This window comes from Passer montanus, unplaced genomic scaffold, assembly GCF_014805655.1.
Source record: "Passer montanus isolate IOZ18808 unplaced genomic scaffold, ASM1480565v1 scaffold85, whole genome shotgun sequence".
NCBI lineage: Eukaryota > Metazoa > Chordata > Aves > Passeriformes > Passeridae > Passer > Passer montanus.
Genome location: NW_024373812.1, coordinates 530,930 through 549,691, shown reverse-complemented (window position 1 = coordinate 549,691; position 18,762 = coordinate 530,930). Strand labels below are relative to the sequence as shown.

Sequence of the window (18,762 nt, the reverse complement as noted above, 5' to 3'; positions counted from 1 at the left end):
AGTATACTTTTGGGTTTCCAAGTTAATTAAGAAATAAATCCTAAGTCTTGCAACCTTCTCAGCTAGAAGAGTGAATGATCCAGATTCTGGGCAGTTTTTTTGGCTGCCACGAAAAAACATTTTAAGAGGTTGGTCCATCTGACTTTGCAGATTCTGTCACATGAAGTGGCAGCCCCTGTGTGCACTTGGGCACTTAAAAAATGGAGACATGCATCATTTTACTAGTGAGCTTAAATCTTTACCAGCCAAACAGAAGGAAGGAGAAATGATTGGCTGCAGGGATGTACCAGGGTAGGAGAAGAGAGAGAGCATATGAGTATGCATGTGTGTGAGTGTACTTTGCATAAAACTTGCTTATCACTCAATATGGTTGTGCAGCCTCAGTGCAATACAGAGGTATGAGAATACATATAGGTAATAAACTTATGAAAAGAAAGAAAAATTTGAGATAATAATTTACCACGTGTAACTAAAGTTCTGTTAAACTGACTACATTACTTCTATTCCTAAGACAGCTTAGTAAATTCAGCATAGCACTTCTAGCACTGATCTGCAGGATGATATTTGCTCTACCCACCTTTTCCATGGAATATGTGCACAATCAACTACATGGGAAAAATCTCATTTCAGATGTCCTATGTTGATCCAGAGGATCAGAAACAAAGAAAACACCTGGAACCTAAGTGCATTCTTGTGACGGAATTAGTTTAATTATGCACAACTTCTTAATGAGATTGAATTATTTCTTCTATAAAAATTTCACATTTTATCAATATTTCTTATACTGCATCAGAAAAACAAGGACTAAAAATTTAAAACAGCATTGCAGTTATATATGAAAGGCCACTGTTGTGTTAGTATGGGTTTCGCCTCACAGTTTAGAATTAAGCTGTGAAAGCATCTTCTCAAGCTTTATTGCTAGTGCCATGTTTCCTTTAATCTTTAATCTTCCAGTCATGAAGGCCAGAGTTGGCTTTAGTTTACCTAAAAAGAAGAAACAAAATAATCAAAACATCAAAGGAAATGGAAAAAGCCTTTGCATAGGAAAACATAATGTCATGACAGTGAAACCTTAGCATCTATACTACCAAGTCCTCCTGGTACAAGCAGTGCACATTTAGGAGACGCGGCTCAGACCTGCACAGAGCACAAGTCCAACGCATTGACTGGATTCCTTCTGAAGATACACTGGCTGCTAAAATGTCAGTAACTGGTTATTAAAGCACTGTAACCTTTTGCACTCTTCCTATTCATGGGATGCAGGAGTGCTGAAAAATCCAAGCAGTTCTTGCCTGCACTCTCCCCTGAACCACAAAAAGCTGAAAGCTCCTCCAACCCCAGATCACAAAGCAAGAAGCCACTCTACTCCCCTGTCAGCAGAGGCTTTTCTGGGACAGCTCTTCTGGCTTTCCCGGTACCTGTGTCCCTTGTAAAAGGCCTTTGTCCCTCACCTGTGAACATCTTCACAAAGTCGGCACTCGACATGCTCATAACCACATCAGCTGTCACAGGAGGCTTTCCGAAGCCAGCGCTCCCACCCTTGGTCTTCAGGTCAATATACCAAGTGCCTCCACCATCACCTGCACAGAGAGTGAAGCGAGGTGAGAAGGCAGCAAGGACTGCCGTGCCCTCCCTCTCCCTTGCCCCTGCCAGACGGCCGCGGCCGTGTGCGTGTCAGGGGCTCCGTGGCATCCGCACGCTGGCGGGGGCTCTGCAAGGAGTCACCTCTTGTCCCTGTGACGCCCCGAGCACCACGGGCTGGGGCCACGGGCAGCAGAGCCCAGAGGCTGCGCTTTGCTCTCGGAGCCGGAGGCAGCTGGCGCCTCTGCCTGGCCCCGAGAGCGCCCTGTCCGTGGGCACAGCAGCCCGTGCGGGCGGTGGCGCCGGGACAGAGGCTCCACGCACGGCACGAGGGACAGCAGCTCCCGGGGCCTGCTCCAGTGGGCACGGAGCAGGAGCGCCGCACAGGATGGAGAGCAGCTGCTCTGCTTCGGCACCAAAAGTGTTCGTGTCTGAAAACACCCGGTGCCTTTTGCCAGGCAAGGCTGCACAAGCGGTGGGCTTACCAGAGAGCTCAAACTGAAAGACACCCTGAGTGCTTCTCACATACTCTTCAGTCACTGCCCCTTGAATAACTCGGAAAGTCTCTGCAACAGGACCCGATGGCGTGGCTGCAGCAGATTCTGTCTCAGCCTTGGCTGCATCTGCTCCTTCCTGCTGGGATCTGCTTAATTTCTGCTCTTGGTCAGCACCTATGAGAAAGATTACTTTTCTATTTCAAATGCAAACCACTTTAAAAATGAATGTAGAACCATAGGCATAAAATTCCATTTGAAAAGATTTAAGCTTCAAAGTAGGGAAAGTGATTATTTTACTATTTCAGTATTAACACTGTTAAAGGATACTTTCTCCACCAGGAATCTGAATCACTAAATTCACTAAACATAATTCTGCAATAAATTTTGATTCCTGACAGATCAAAAGAAAAGCAAAAATAGAACCACAGCAAAATTCTAATTCTGTTTAGAGTTCATTACAGATGCTCACACAACACTTTTCTATTGTAATCCATACACTACTCCTGACAACATTAAAAATAAAAAATCAGTGTCTTGAATAGCCATTGCTTTAATCTCAAATACTTCTGTCTTGTCTATCTTGAGAAGAACATGCATATTTTCATAAATTCTTCTGTAATGGCTTCTAAGGTGGAAAAAAATTTACTGCTTTTATCAGTGGCTTACTTCACCCCAATGAACATGCACGTTTAACAGTACAGGAAAGCTTTTGCAATTTACAAATCTAATCAAGTGGAATACCCCTTAAAATGCTGTTGAAAGTCTCTTAGGTGTCTTCAGTATCAAAAAATACTTAGGTTCTGTTCTGTGAATCCCTACAAAATAACCCGCACTGGGAGCCCGAGCAACTAACACTGTCCCTGTGTGACTAGTGTGACTGCTAGTGTGACTGCTCAAGGAGTATTTCCACCAGAAAGGGACACTTCCAAGTTTGCCTGCTCTGCCCTGGTCTTATCCCTATTTTGACACTCCTAGAAAAGCAGGTCAGCATTCTTAGTTGCCCTTCAACTTGACATAAAACAATTCTGAAAAAGAATAAGCAATGCTTTTCTAAAAAAAAAAAAAAATTCTACATTTCACCCCAAAGTTATTTTAAATGTGCAAATGGTGCGCATTTCATGTAAGAAACCATGGAGGCTTTATGTCATATTCTTTTGTATAAATCAGCAAGGCAAAGGAGATATTCCTACAAAATATGCTGTTTGCAGTCTAATTTCTTTTTCCAGCAATACTTACCTGTGACCTCCCTACTACCACAATTCAGATGATTAAAAAATAATTCTTCAAAATAATGCACTGACTTTACACCATGGAAGTCCTGCAAGAGGTATGATTTTTCCCCCCAGTTTTAACTACATAGTCACTTCCATAGATCTTAGTCTTCACATGAGAAAAGGGTTTTTGCTAAAAAAAAAGTAGAGTCCAAATTCATAGGGGAAAAAAAAAATCACAAACCCAGAGAGCATTCTAAATTGTGAAATGAAATTAATTATGGAAATTATGGACTTGTACACAGAGTGCTTTCCCTACCATATCCTTCTTGCTTCTTAGCTGTAGTGTCAATTTCAACATCTAAGAAGAAGTCAGGCATCAGAGGGTGACCTAAGAGGGAGGAAAAATGTAATAATAAATAAAAGTAAATCAGATATGCACAGTAAGAATCCATTTAATCTGAAACTACAGTCAAGTAGTACTGTATCTCAGTTTAAATTTGAAGGAAAAACGTATCATGAAGTAACATGTTTATAATTTTGTTCATTTAAAATCTGACCTAGAAGGCTTCTAAGGTTGCTGTGAAGAACATTGGTGAAGAAAAACATAAAAATCTATCTTACTAGCTGTTAAATAGTAATATATACATCTACAGTGCAGGTAGGTAATTTAATTTAATAGACATTTGATTATTCAACTGTCAGTGGATCCATGTGGCCTTTCTACTAAGTCATGTTCTCAAAGCTGAGGCAAAGCAACATTTTTTATAAACTAATTTAAGAACCCTGGAAAACAAAACTGTATTCTCCATATATTCTTCCCTCCTTCTTGTACTTACTTCTCACCTTTAAAAGATCTCTTTTACCTGGTGCAATTGCATAAACATCAAAATCCTTAACTCCTTCTTCTCTCAGCAGAACTTCATCAATAATGAAGTTCCCAGTGAAAGTTTTTGGTTTTGTCAAAATGCAATATGCAGCATCTGCCAGGATGTCCGTCTTCCTGCACTGTTTTTCTATTCCAGCTCCTCCCAGCATATCCATAGCAGCTGTATGTATGGCTAGAAAGTTTGGAGAGTAAGAAAACAAAGTTTTAACACTGATGACATGGAATTCTAATTTCTTTCACAAGTAAACAAACTTTATTTTCCTTTCAGGCAAAAGGAAACTCTAGAAGACAGAAGCTGAGAAATACTACCAACCAGCAAATAATTGTTTACAAGCAACAGTAAAAATCCACGAAACTATAACAGAAATAAAAAATGCCAGAATATTTTCTGACATTCACATCCCTCTATGTATTTATCAGCCCACCAGTTTTCCACCAGTTGTTCAGGACATGAAAAACTAGCAGGACAACAGTTTTCCTCAAAGTGAATGTATGACACATCAGTAATAAAAAGGAATTAGCTTTGGTGATTATCACACTGAAAGTCTTTTTGATAACTCCCATGAGCTACTGAAGTGTTTCTCCTAGGTTAATGAGAAACCAAATAACAAAACCTCACATTACTTGCCCAGTATTTCACAGAAAGGCTGTGTTAGACCTAAGAATAAAATCCACATCTCCTAGGCTTCTGATTCTTCTATCAGGCAATTCTGTTACTTCTGTGCCATTCTACTAGTCTTCTTTATGTTTCTCTCATGGGATCTACTAGAACTGTGGCATGTTGCTGTCTAAGTATGTGATTTGCTCTTCCAGGCTGAGGTATCCATTCCATTTTTTTTTTCATCCTATTCCATGGAAAGGCTGTCTGGTTGCAGCTTTTGACGTTTGCCATCTTATGTTTTCCCTTGTATGTTCTGCTTCATTAGTTTTTCCCATCTGCTGTTTAAAACTCAACACTCTGCCCCCATGTTTTGAGGCAGATTCACAAATCCTTTCCACATATCAGGCCAGAACATCAGGGAAGCAGAAGGATAAACCTTGAAGGATAAATTTTTGTCTTCCTTTTAGTGCTTCCATTCCACACAAAGTAACAGCAATTTTGGTACGGAAATTATCCCAAAATTCCTTTAATAGAAGAAAAATAGGCACTGGGCAGGACACATGCATCTGAGCTGGATCATTCATTCACCTTTCAAATTACATACTGGGAAAAAGGACCAAAGACTTAAGTACTGGCCTGAGAGCTCCTGTCCAAGTGTTTCCTAGGAGAGTGCAGAAATGTGTACATGTCCCTATTGACTTCATTACATTAGTTTTCTGTGATGAGAACTAGCTTCTAGGTTTCATTTACCCTTAAGCAAGCTTAGCTTTTCTTTTTTTCTAAATCAATTGAACTGCTACAAACACACGTCTAAATAAAAAGTGACAAATAGATATACTGTACATACATGTAGGTCTACCTAGGTCTTCTTTTCATCTTTAAGGAAGTCAATAAATTTGACTTTTTTTCATCTTCTGAAGTGATATATACCCAGCAAGATGTTTTTTTTTAATAGCTACCAACAGTGCAGAGAATATTTTTGTCAAATACTATGATGAAATTTATCAAGTTCTCTTAACTTAAATATATTTATTCTGAGGATTCATTAAGCTGCTCACTTTCCCTGTCCCATAGGTCTGTCACTTCTCTGTTACTGTTAACTATTATTCTTCTGAGCACAGTCACCCTGTCTGCATAGACTGAAGCTAAGAGGTTTCAAACAGTACTGCCTTGTAATCTGGCTGCACATTATTACATTAATTTTATATAAGGGATGGGGGTTTGCCTCTAGTGCACATCAACAGACAAACTTTCAGTTCTGTCCCAGGACAGCTGTATTACTCCTCTGCTCTCTTTCTAATGGGATTGACCCCTTCCCTTTTGAAAGATGTCCTCTTTCACTTTTAGATAAATGGAGAACTCTGCCATCTCAGTACCAACATACATTCACGTGTTTAAAGAATCAGATTAATGAACTGATACTGGCATCCATACTAACACTGAGGGTAAACACATTTGTATGAGGTGATAGTGGGCTTTTAAATTAGGAACTTTGCAACGGTATTTCAGATACCCTGGAAGTTTGTAACACTGCCTCTCTGGATGTTCACAATAAGGAAGTTAACTTTCTCACTTTTGGAAGATAAACCTTTCAAAAGCACATTTTTTGTACTGGAGAATTCACACATTATGATCTTTTATACTTTATGTCACATCAGTTTTCATGGATGCACCACTGAATGAGCAGGCATGATTTCTGCAAACAAAAAGCTCTGCTTGTATACCTCTGACTTCATAAAAAGCTTAATTACTTTTTTTTATTTCTTTGCAGCATCTCACATAGATAAATCTTTCTTTTAAAAAGCATTTATTAGAATATATGCTGTTTTCATTTGTAAATTTAATCTTCGTGCACTTCCAAATCTTACGTTCTGCATGATCCTGTGGGGAACAAGTATCAGCTGCACTCCGTAACCAGTAGCAGCTCCCAGAGTGTTCTCTTCTTACTTTAGCAGGTACGGATATGTTACCAAGGACACAGTGGAAATGTAATGCTCAAGACAAAGATACAACTGTATTTGGTTTGGGTTTCCCCCTTCCCCACATTAAGAATGTCAGATTTTATAGAAGCTTTATTAATAGCACCATAGACATTCTTTAATACCAGACCACATCTGAGACACAGGTACTACTACTGATTCTTGGAGTGCTGCAGCATAAGACAAAACTATAAAGAAATAATGTATTCAACTATGTGATGTAAGACTTAATGTAACCTGCTTATAAAGTTAGCTACCCCTCTGAAAAAATTTCCACTGTGGAAGGGGTGGAGAAATTCTCACAGGTTCATTTTTCCCTTGCCTTTATTTTTCAGGTCAAATTATTCAGGTGGGTGGGGGAAACATCCATGTTGCAAAATAAATACCTATTATAACCAGCTTGTCTCTGTAGAAAAAAAATTCTCTATCTTTTAATGGGACCCATAAAGCCACTGACTCATTTCCACAATAGTAGTGGATGTTTTTTCCAGCACATCCAGAATAAGAAAGCTGTGGAGGATCCACATAATGTGTCTATACAGCACATGAATGTTTGCACTTAAAAAAACACAGGCAATCTTGTAACAGCCTTCTCATGAAAAAATAAGTTAAATTGGTCGTCTGCAGTTTCATACCATGTCTCTCTATCTGAATGAGATACTCTGAATTAATTCCTTTATAATCCCTAACTTTCACAGGCAATATACATTGTTAAATCAGTCAATGACCAAAAACCACACAATGGTAGGTAGAAGGTCACCTTTGTTAATGAGAAACCAAGTTGCTCTCACCTACTGGACTCTGAGGGGACATAAAAGCCATTTAACAGTGTCATTTTAAAGACAAGACAGAGGGGATGGGTGGGTTCTAGAGGGATGGGTGGGATCTAGAGAGCTAAAGACCAAGAATCAGGTTTCATGGTTCTATTCCAAAAGACAGAGATACTGGGAAATCTCGACTGAAAATTTTTTAAGGTTTTCCTGGGGCACTCAAGAAGCAAGGATGTGGAAACAAGTGCACATTTCTTTTAACTGTCTCAGAAGTAAAAAAATACCACACATACTTGAAACCTGGAAGGTGAACTTTGACTCCACCACAAGGCAATCCATATTCTTAAGTTATGCATGTAGTTGCCTCCAGTACTTTATTGTCTTCAAAACAGTACAGGTTTTGTGATAATATAATGATCATGAACAATATCATTATAATTTTAAAAGTCAATCCCAAATTCAAAATATTTCTGTGGGTAGAACTCACAGAGTGAGCAGAACTATGAGACATCCATTTACTGGAAGCATTTAACATGCAAGTGTCAGACCAATGAGAAAGGACCAAGTCTGTCAGGCACACCAACCCAACTGTTCAACTGGTGATCACCTACCGTATTCAAGTGGAGAAATTTGGCTGATTTTCTCTGAAATAGTTAAGTTTTCCTCACATTTCTCACCTTAGAGAAAGTAGATCAGAGAGTTCCAGTTCCCACTAAAGGTTAAAAGGGGCCTACAATTCCTAACAGCAGAACACTGAAAAGTGTCTGTGTACAAACACTTCTTAAACTGGAGCACTATCCTCAGAAGAGGATCTTGGCTCATATTTTTATCTCCTCTTCCTTCCTTGCACTTGTTAAGGAAACAAACACTTTTGTAATGTTTTCTAACACAATGACAGGGCTTATACCACTAAGGGGCAGGACTACCCTCTGCCTGGTATTGAATTTAACACTCAGTATAATTTCTGCCCATAAATATATTTGAGGAAAAGCAACTGGCCTCCTTGGCAAACAGCTGGCCAAACCTCAAAGGGCAGTCTTTATCCTCATTGACCCACACAAAGCAACTTGAAGCTAATACAACATGGGAACATTGAGCTATTTTTCTTCCAGAGAGCTCTTTAATTTCTTGTCATTTGCAATCAGATGGTTCTGTGAACAGCTCTTCACAGAAATGTACTGTGCCAAAATTTCTAGGAATAGGCCTTTTAAAAATTATTTCTGCATGTACAGAGGTATCTATCCTTGTCAGTAAGCTCCCACAGTTTAACTAGCAAGGAATTCTAAACAGTACTACATACACAGATGTTCAATACCCACTCATTAAAGCAAACAATTATTTTTGTGATTCTGTCCAAACCAAAACACTGGGTGCATCAGAAAAAGCACAGGCAAGCCAAACACCACACACACACTTCAACTGTGTGGTTTTAAACTAGATGAAGATGAGTTTAGATCAAAGTGACAACAGTCTAGTGAGAACTAGCAATGAAAACCAGAACCCATGCTGGATGAAGAAATAACATATAAAAGAACTGCTCAGTCACTTGAATCTATTCCAGAAGAAGTCTGAAGTATATTCAGTGTCAAATAAAACAAGTTTTAGCAGACAAATACAGAAAGTCAGTATTCCAGTAATAAAAAAATTACCCGTTTTAGGCCATAAAGCATTGACAGCAACTTCTCCTCTAAATTCTTCTGCCATTCCCAAGACACACATGGACATCCCATATTTAGAAATGGTATAAGCTAAGACAAGAAGTGAAAAAACAGAAAAGTTTAGACTCTAGGTAAAATCTAATTTTAATTAGGAGAAGAAGAAAAACAGATAATTGGTTCACATGGAAAATTCAGGGCTTTCAAAAAACCATTACTTTCCTAGAGTCAAAATCTCTCCCTTCTACCTGCCATCTCCACCAGCTACAAACTGTAGTCTGTCATCTTTTCACTGAAAACAAAATGAAAACTACACGTGTTCTGCCAAAAAGAAATCTGAAGCCTACCTGCATGGTGGATTTTGTCATGCTTTTTATACAGGCTACACTGACAGAGTGATCAATTTTTTTTAAGATGCCTAAGGCATAGTAGCTGTTAAGGACCAAACTAGAATCCTATAGACAAAAAAAGTAGGGAACAGGAGCTCCATATCCTTGTTACCTATCTACTTTGAGAATGGAATCTTTCTTGAGGAAAGAACCGGAACTTGCTGGAGTTTAACATGATAAGTGTCCAAAATGGAAAGGTTTTGCTACAGTTTTAAAATGAGCAACACTAATTTCAAGATAACATGGAGTTCTTTTTCCACCTCAAAATAATTTCCATATTAAAAGAGGACACTAAGCTTTATCCATATTTATAAAAAAAACAGGAAGATGAATCAGTAATAAAATAAATTTTGGGTTTCAGTCTCTATTTGGGGCAGAAAATATGTAATCCTAACAATTCCCATAGAAAATCAGACTTACCCTGAAAACAAAAAGGATGGATGATGCCTTGAAACCTGCCCTATATTTTCCCACAAAACAATTTCTTGTAGGTCTGGTTCAAAATGCTTTGAGGAACCATTAGTGCCAGTCCGTATGCAGTGCTAAAGATACAAGATCTGGCATCCTGCACTGGCACTACTGCACACTTCAGCAGGTACTTACATGTTTCTCACAAAATAGCAACAAAGTCTCTGAAAGCTACTCACCACAATGATTTTTGAACCACATGGGATTCAGATTCATCGGTGGACTAAGGTTCAGGATGTGGGGGTTCTTACTCTTCCTCAAGTAGGGAAGACATGCTTTAGACCTGAAAGATAGATTCAGACAAATCAGTTGCCTCTTATTTTATGGAACACCTACAATTACATTAATAACAATACTAGTAGACCAGTATTTTCACGACACAGCAATACAAAGCCTCTTCTCATATCAAGTACTTAAATGATGGAAAGAACAACAAAAAATATCTGTCGCAGATCACTTATCTCAGGCTTAGTATTCATTCCTGCAAATTGGACCACATTCTCCAACCAGTACATTAGTTTTGACTAAAGCTGATTTTCCAGATACTCAGGAGCCATAATCTCCTTGTAATAGTTCTGGTAGTGGCAACAAAACACTCTAAGGCAACAATCAAAATTAACAATGTAGAGCATCATGTAGTCATAAAAATTTCTCTTCTGATTCCATACCTGTTTCTTCTTTAGAACCATATTGAAGAAATAATACTGCATAGCAGAATGCTATTACAAATATTCCAAAGAAAACTGAAACCCTATTCTCTTCTAAGAGAATTCTACTTTGAATTTACACATCTCTGTAAAACGGAACTTTTACTTTACAGAAACTGTCTTTTGACTTCACTTCTAGCACTAGGGAACATGTTTATATTTTATCTCTGCTTGAGAATTTTTAATCAAGCTTCACAGAATGAAAACATCACCACATTAGTGACCAACTGTTCAAATATTCCAATAGGACCCACACATACTCTAAGCCACAAAGGGAACAACTTCAACACCCTCAATAGCAAAAGTAAAGTAAGTGATTTACCACCTCCTTAACTGTCCTGGGGTCTCAGCTCTTTTCAGTGGCAGGTTCACTAACAGATACCTCAATTTCTTAATGCACAGGAACCAAGAAACTCAGCTGCCATTATTGGAACTTGGTGGGATAAATCCCATTACTCAAGTGCAGCCATTGATGGCTACAGCCTGATCAGAAGGGAGAAAGGAGGTGGAGGGGGTGCCCTCTGTAACAAGAAGTGCATTGAGTGTGATGAGCCATCTCTGAAGAACAGCCTGTGAACTGAAGAAGAACAACAATAAGGCGTAAAAGCCTGTAAGAAACAGACTGAGGCTACAAAGGGAATCTTGTGGTTGGTGACACTACAGGTCCCTGACCAAGAGCAGCCTATTGATGAGACCTTCTTGCTCCAGCTACAGGAAGGATCACACTCAGAGGCTCTTGTCCTACTGGGAGACTTCAGACGCCCCAGTGTCTGAAGGAAAAGTAGCAAAGTAAACTGTAGGCAATCCAAGAGATTCCTGGAATGCATGTAGCCTAACTCCTTAACCCAGGCAATAACTCTACCAGAAGGGATGCCATTCTGGACCCGATGGTCACAAACTTAAGTGAGTTAATCAGGGACAACATGATGGGAGACAGCCTGGGCTGCAGAGATCACGCACTGGTGGAGTTCACAGTTTGGAGGGAAATGGGTCTGGCAAAGAGCAAAGTCAGGGCTCTGAGCATCAGAAGAGCAAAATTCCACTTCTTCAATGAGTTAGTTGGTAGGAACCCTTGTAACACTGCCTTCAGAAATAAGGAAGCAGAACAGAACTGGCAGATCTTTAAGGACACCTTCCATAGAGCACATGAGCTAGCAATCCAATGGCACAAGAAATTGGCAAGGAAGGCAGGAGACTGGAATTGAACAGTAACTGCTGGTCAAACAAAAGGACAAGAAATAAATGCATAGCCAGTAGAGATAGGGAAAAAGTATCCTATGAAGAATATAGGGGCACAGCCTTGTTGCACATATTTGGGGTGAGGAAAGCCACAGTGAAGCTGGAGCTGAATTTTACAAGTGATGCGAAGAATAACAAAAAGGGCTTCTACAGATTTGTCAGTCAGAAAAGGAAAGCAAAGACAGTGTATACACATACACCCTGGGATAAGCAAGGCTGGAACACTGGTAGCAACCAATGACAAGAAGGCTGAGGGGCTCAACAACTTTTTTTGCCTCAGTGTTCAATGGCAACTTCTCTTCCCACACCTCTGAAGTAGATGGACAGTAGGATGGGGATTGGGGGAGCAAAGCGCTTCCCACTTCAAGTGAAGATGAGGATTCTGACCATGAGGAGCCTGAACATACACAAGTCCATGGGGCCTGATGACATGCACCTCACAGTCCTGAGGGAACAGGTTGCCAAGCCACTCCCCATATTTGAAAATTGTGGAATCAGGTGAAGATCCAAGTGTCTGGAAAAAGGGAAATGTACCAACGTTTAAAAAGGGTGGACACAAGAACCCCAGGAACTACCAACCTGTCAGCCTCACCTCCATGCCTGGGAAGATCATGGAACAGATCCTCCTAGAACCAGGAGTTGATCTAGAACAGAGAGGTGATTTGGGACAGCCAGAGGGTCTTCACCAGTGGCAAGTCCTCCCTGATCAACCAAAACTACAACCAGAACTACAGAGAGGTCAAGGGTAGCACTACCGGTGTCATTTAGACTGTATAGCTTTAGAGAAGGTTCCTCATAACATCCTTCTATATAACTTGGGGAGAGAAGATCTGATGGACAGACTGTTCAGTGGGTAAGAAATTGGTTGGACAGCAGCATCCAGAGGGTAGTGGTCAATGGCTCAGTGTCCTGATGGACATCAGTGACAAGAGGTGTCTCTCATGGGTGGGTATTGGGACCAGTGTTAGTCCAGGTCTCCATCAATGATACAGATGAAGGGATCAAGTGCACTCTCAACAAATTTGCAGATGATCCCAAATTGTGTGGTGCTATAGACACCATTAAAGGTCAGGATGCCATCCAGACAAACCTGGACAAATTTGAGAAGTGAGCATATGGGAACCTCATGAGGTTTAACAAGACCAGGAACAAGGTGCTGCACCTGGGTCAGGACACTCCCAGCTGGTACTGGGAGTACCAGGCTGGGGGATGAATGGAGGGAGAGCAGCCCTGTAAGAAGGACTGGGGGGTGCTGCTGGATGGGACACTGGACATGACCCAGCCATGAGTACTCACAGCCCAGAAATCCAAATGTGTCCTGGGCTACATCCAAAGCAGCGTGGGCAGCAGGGGAGGGAGAGGATTCTGTTCCTCTGCTCCACTCTGGTGTGACCTGGAACCCTGCATCCAGGTCTGGGGTTCCAGCAAAGGAAGGCCATTGGACTTTTAAGGTAACTCCAGAGGAGGCCACCAAATTGATCATAGGGATGGAACAGCTCTCCTGCAAGGACAGGCTCATAATTATTCTGCCCGGAGAAGAGGAAGCTCTGGAGTCACCTTACTGCAGCCTTCCAGTACCTAAAGGGGCTACAAGAAGGTGGGAGAGGGACTTTCCGCAAGGGCATGGAGGGGGTGGCTTTAAATTGAAAGAGGGTGAGTTGAGATCAGGTATTAGGAAGAAATTCTTTAGCCTGAGAGTGGTAAGGCATTGGAACATGTTGCCTAAGAAACTGCAGATTCCCCACCCACTGAAGTGTTCAAGGCCAGGGTGCATGGGCTCTGAGCAACCTGGTCTATGGGAGATATCTCTGCTTATGGTGGGGGCTTGGAAGCAGACAATGTTTTAAGGTCTCTTCCAGCCCTTGGAAGGAGACAATGTTTTCAGCTTTGTTTCAGCCCAATCCATTCCACAATTTAACAATTCCATGATCCTATGTCAAGAGGTATACTCTGTAAGCTGGGGGAATCTTTCCTAGTACCACCTCTACACAGGCAAAAAACCCACACCTTTTTTTTAAGCTATTGAAATTTTCTGAACATTAAACTGAAAGTAGGTCTCTACAAATTACAATCAGATTTAAACATAGAAAAAGCAAGGAGAAAAAAGGTCAAAAATGCTTCACTAGGTTTTCTCAATTGATAACTACAAAAACAATGACAAAGACCATTCCCTTGAGAGGCACTGATTTTTCTTATGCTTTTCGCCAGCATACAGAACCAGATTTTTAATCTTTTCAAGGCAGAACACAGCCAAAAATACACTTTAAGAATTCCCCATTAATTTGGAATAGCTAGATGTAACATCAAGAAAATCACTGCTGCTATAGGGTGGGGAGGAGAAGATGGAACTTGCCACAGCAATACAGTTGAATCCATTCAGCAATTTACGAAGAGCTGGCAACCAGACTAACCCGCACAAAGGAGAATGACAATCAATCTGTTCTAGATGGGAGGATTTGACTAGATGACCTTTAAAAGTGCCTTCTAACCCAAACTATTCTATAATTCTGTGGTGATGCTATGATACAAAACTTTCTGATCACACCAAGCAACATCTGAATTTAGAGAATCTCCATCATTTTACGGGCTTTTTTATAAACCCTGTGAAAATCAAAGTCTTCATTTTAAGACAGTGCTTTAAATGACATCCTGTAGATGTAACGATGATTCAACCTGCTAAATCCACCTCCTAACGTGTGCAAAATAAGAAACCTGGGAATTGTGAAATCAAACCTTAATATGTTCATTTAAATAAATAATAGAATTCATAAGCTGAAAGTAGGTGGAGAACACTTTGGATCATGAAGTTACAAGTTTAACATTTCTCTTTTAAGTATGGCATGTTACACAACATTTCTCAAGACGGGAAAGAAGCCTCTGCGAAGAAAACCAACAAGTAAAATATTGACTTGATGTATGCAAAAATTTAGTAATTTTGCTTGAAATGAAACAGCATCAGCATTTAACAAAGCCAAGCTGGAACTTCATTTGAAACAAATGACTTTTGTCTTCCTACATGCATGGAGGGGCTTGTGAACATTTAATGACTTCGGTAATAAGGTTTCTGTTTATTCCAACTAGCAAATAATTCTTGGAAATATTAATTCAAATCAGTTGACCAATAACTGAGCAATTTCCTGTGAGCACATGCAGAATAACTGCATTCAAATTCTAAGACAGCAAGACAGCTACAGAATTTCTCAGAAAAAATGCAATAACATCATACATTCTGTTACAATTGCTTTGCTTCCTTCTCTCAGCACTTACGTAAGATAGGTTCCTCGTACATTGACATCCATCATAAGATTGACCTTCTTCGTTGCTGTTTCCAAAGTGCCCGTCAAAGAGATGGCGCTTGCATTATTCACCAAAATATCAATCCCTGGTTTTAAAGTAAGCCATTTCACATTAGCATTTAAAGAAAAAAAACATGAGTAAGGCAGGCAGTTCTTTTTTCTCCTTTGTTTGAAGAATCTGCCTGTTAATGCCTGCCTTTCCCCTAAGGAATATGCCTTAACTTACCTCCAAAAGTCTTCACAGCTTTCTCCACAGCATTAATGATTTGCTGTTCTTCTCTCACATTAACAATGCATGGCAAAGCCTTTCCTCCAGCTGCTTCAACTGCACAATTAAAAAATTAAATATTTAAAAATTTGATCTCAGATGGGACAACTAACATTATCCTTCTGAGAACCTCTCATGCAATGACACACTTCAAAACGGCACTGAAAATCACACTCTCAAACTGTGACCTTTTAACACATCATAGGAGGAAGAGGGAAGTCAAAACAATATCTTAACACTGTAAATGTTTATTTCATACATCTCAAGTAGCATAGTATTTTTACATTTATATACACACATCCATCTTCATTACAGTAGCATTACAGCATTCCTGGGAGGCAAGAGAAGCACTAAGCATATTTTAGTAAAGGTGAACTCGAAATAAGAGTCTATGCATTTTTCCACTCAGGTACAGTAATTAAGCAAGGGTATACACCCAGCCGAGCACCTTCATTTGTTACAACTTACTTTCTTCTGCAGCAGTGTAGATAGTCCCTGGAAGAGTAGGATGGGGCTCAGCAGTCTTGGCAGCTATCACAATGTTGGCACCATCCTTGGCTGCTTTCAAAGCAATGGCCTTGCCAATGCCCCGGCTCGCACCTGTGATGAAGAGAGTGCATCCTGCCAGTTTCCTAAAGGTGAAGGGGGAAGTGGACAGTAAAGAAGAGAAGAACAAAGCAGAAGATGTTAATCATTTGACTTTTATCAGACTCTAAGGGCAAATGTAATTAGCACAGTCTCCCAGCCAGAAAAATGCCTTCATCCTTTTATGAAGAAAACAGCACGAGGAACACAAAAGGGATGGTTATAGCTACAGGGAAGTACCACTGATGTAAGACCACATCCCAAGTTTGCAAACATTATAAAGAAGGTTACCCAGTTACATTTCTGCCTTTTTGTAAAAAGATCCAACTCCCTGTTTTACAACAGAGCTGCTATGTTCTGCAACAACGGAAAAGGAGTAATTTGTAAAAACAAAATGCCAGTTTCCAACAGGAGAACACACCTACACAGATCTCTGAATTATATTAATCACAGTGCTCTAAACACAAAAAACTGATGTCTCAATGTGGTATAAAATACCAAGTCTGGAACCACAGCACCATATGCAAATACCAAAAGCTTTGTTCTCAAAAATGGCAATTTTTCTCTTAAATCTTTTATACTGAGCAGCTTCCCAGTAACTGTGTGTAGTCCAATGGGTCCTCCCTTAAACAGGTCCAATCAACTTAGAGAAACTAACAAGTTTTAAAAGCTTAAGAAGGGTGTCTGGCTAACACAGTATCACTGAATTTTTGGAAAGAGAAATATCAACTCCACAAACATATCCAATGATAAAGCCTTTTAGACAACAGGTTTGCATATGAAGGAATGTGTGTTTCAGCGCTCCACATAAGGGTCATGTCTCTTTATGTAACACTGTAGCAAATCCCAGAGGTTCAGGATTTTAACTTCAGCTGAAGAATTCATATAGACTACGTGCAACAGTGATTTCACTTTTTGCTTGCTTGCATCACAAAAGTCACATCACAAATGTTACAAAAGCTTACACACTGAGCTTCCATTAGTTTTCCTTTCAGACTGCGCCAAACTTAGTATTGTTTCTCCCCCTTAGTATTGTTTCTCCCCCTCTGGTTTCACATGTGTTTTTTCCCCCCTAATCTGAGCACATTCATCTCTTAAATGCTCTCTAGGAGGATGTTTGCTTTCAAAAGGCAGAGAACTGGAATGGGGCAGAAATGGGGAGATGCCTCTTCCCCTGAAGAGGCAAGACAAGTCATCTACAGAATCTCAGAAAGTCAACTATGTCCAGAAGATGCCATTTCAAACAGCTTCTATCTGCAAAATCTTAAAGTCTTAGAAAGGCACAGGAAGAAAAATATCTAAACAGAAGAATGAACCACAAAAAAATACTGATGTGAATTCAGTCACACACACAGTGAGGAGAGTTCAACTGTGGAATACAGAGTCAAAATGTAAAAGTCAGTGAAATAAGGCCAGAATCTAGTTTCTACCTTCAACCCAGGAGTATGAAGTCAGCACAATTCACCTTAATCATGGAAGAGGTAAATGAAGTCCAGCAGGAGGCAGCTCTGGAGGACAAAAGAGCAGAGAAAAGCTGATGGGGCTTTAAGCCCTGCCTGGGGCAGGAGTGATCTACTCAGGAAGACAAGAAGGTGTATGAGGAGACTAGCAGGGCTATGCAGGGAACCTGTGACGAAGCTGCCAAGAAAAGTGTCATACAGGGAGCGGGTGCAAAGACAGGCCACAAAGAAGGAATTAGAAATATTACCAGGGCACACTGGGGTGGTGTCAGGAAAATCAAAGTTCACCTGCAGCAGAACGTGAACTTTGATGCAAAGGGCATCAAAAGCTCAGAGACTTCTGCTACACTGGTAGGAAAAGCAGGCCCTTTGCTTAAGGGAATGGGTGAATGCAAGTCTTTCAACACTGTCATAGTATTCTTGCTTCATATTTAAGACATGATGCTATGATCTGGATGTTTGTGCAACCTGACAGGTAAAAAACTACTTGGTTGGTCAGGGTCAGAGGATGGTGGTTAGGTTAGTCATATTCGCAAGACTAAGGATTTATTTCTTAATTCACTTACCAGCCCAATAGTTTAAAGTTCATAAAGCATATCTGCCTGGCTAAAATTTCTTATGACCTGTATTATGAAGGTCACATCTGCATCACTTCCATTAGATTGAATTCTATTAAATAGAAGAAATTAAGACTATTAAGACAGAAAAAATCAAATTCACATCTGTGCCCTACAATCTTGAAAAACAAGATTGGTTCCTTTCCCACCACAGATGACTGCCAATAAAGACCTTCAGGTCACATCAGGGACACTTCTAATGGCTTACACAGATGTTAGGAAATTAATAATCCTCTTTATGACACACAGGAAGAAATAATAACTTATTTTCCCAGCTATTATCTGAAAAGTCAAAAGGCAGAAAACACCTCTAAATTAAGATCCTACACAGGAAGAAAATTTGGCTGCCAGGTAAGACAGTAGTAGAAGACTATAATACTATACAACAATAACAACAATAATTACAAAAATAGCAACAACAACAATAGTAGTAGTAGTAATAAGTAATTACACTTTAATAAAAATGTTCCATAAGAAATTCCTGATACACTGCCTAATTTACACTAAACTCCAGTAACTGTTTCCCTTGCAAAAGGCACCGCTCAAGTCC

General features: G+C 40.0%; 1 protein-coding gene across 1 annotated transcript; it reads right to left on the bottom strand.

Moving 5' to 3' along the window:
* Nucleotides 1–684: 684 nt before the first annotated feature.
* On the bottom strand, nt 685–18,184 carry HSDL2 (hydroxysteroid dehydrogenase like 2). Its single transcript, XM_039733263.1, has 11 exons — nt 18,162–18,184; nt 16,019–16,182; nt 15,509–15,607; nt 15,254–15,368; nt 10,220–10,323; nt 9,178–9,276; nt 4,156–4,350; nt 3,609–3,680; nt 2,067–2,252; nt 1,452–1,580; nt 685–984 (listed from the first exon to the last, which is right to left on the bottom strand). Exons 1-11 carry the CDS (start codon nt 18,182–18,184, stop codon nt 872–874), a joined length of 1,299 nt encoding a protein of 432 aa, XP_039589197.1. The 3' UTR covers nt 685–871.
* Between the last annotated feature and the right edge of the window lie 578 nt (nt 18,185–18,762).

What these genes read in the sequence shown, in the direction of transcription:
- HSDL2 (XM_039733263.1), bottom strand. Translation starts at nt 18,184, where the DNA reads ATGAACTTTAAACTATTGGGCTG. An exon ending in TAAGAAGCAAGAAGGATATG is followed by an intron (nt 2,253 to 3,608) that starts GTAGGGAAAGCA and finishes TCTTTCTCATAG; the next exon opens with GTGCTGACCAAGAGCAGAAA. An exon ending in CTTTGTGAAGATGTTCACAG is followed by an intron (nt 985 to 1,451) that starts GTGAGGGACAAA and finishes TCTTCTTTTTAG; the next exon opens with GTAAACTAAAGCCAACTCTG.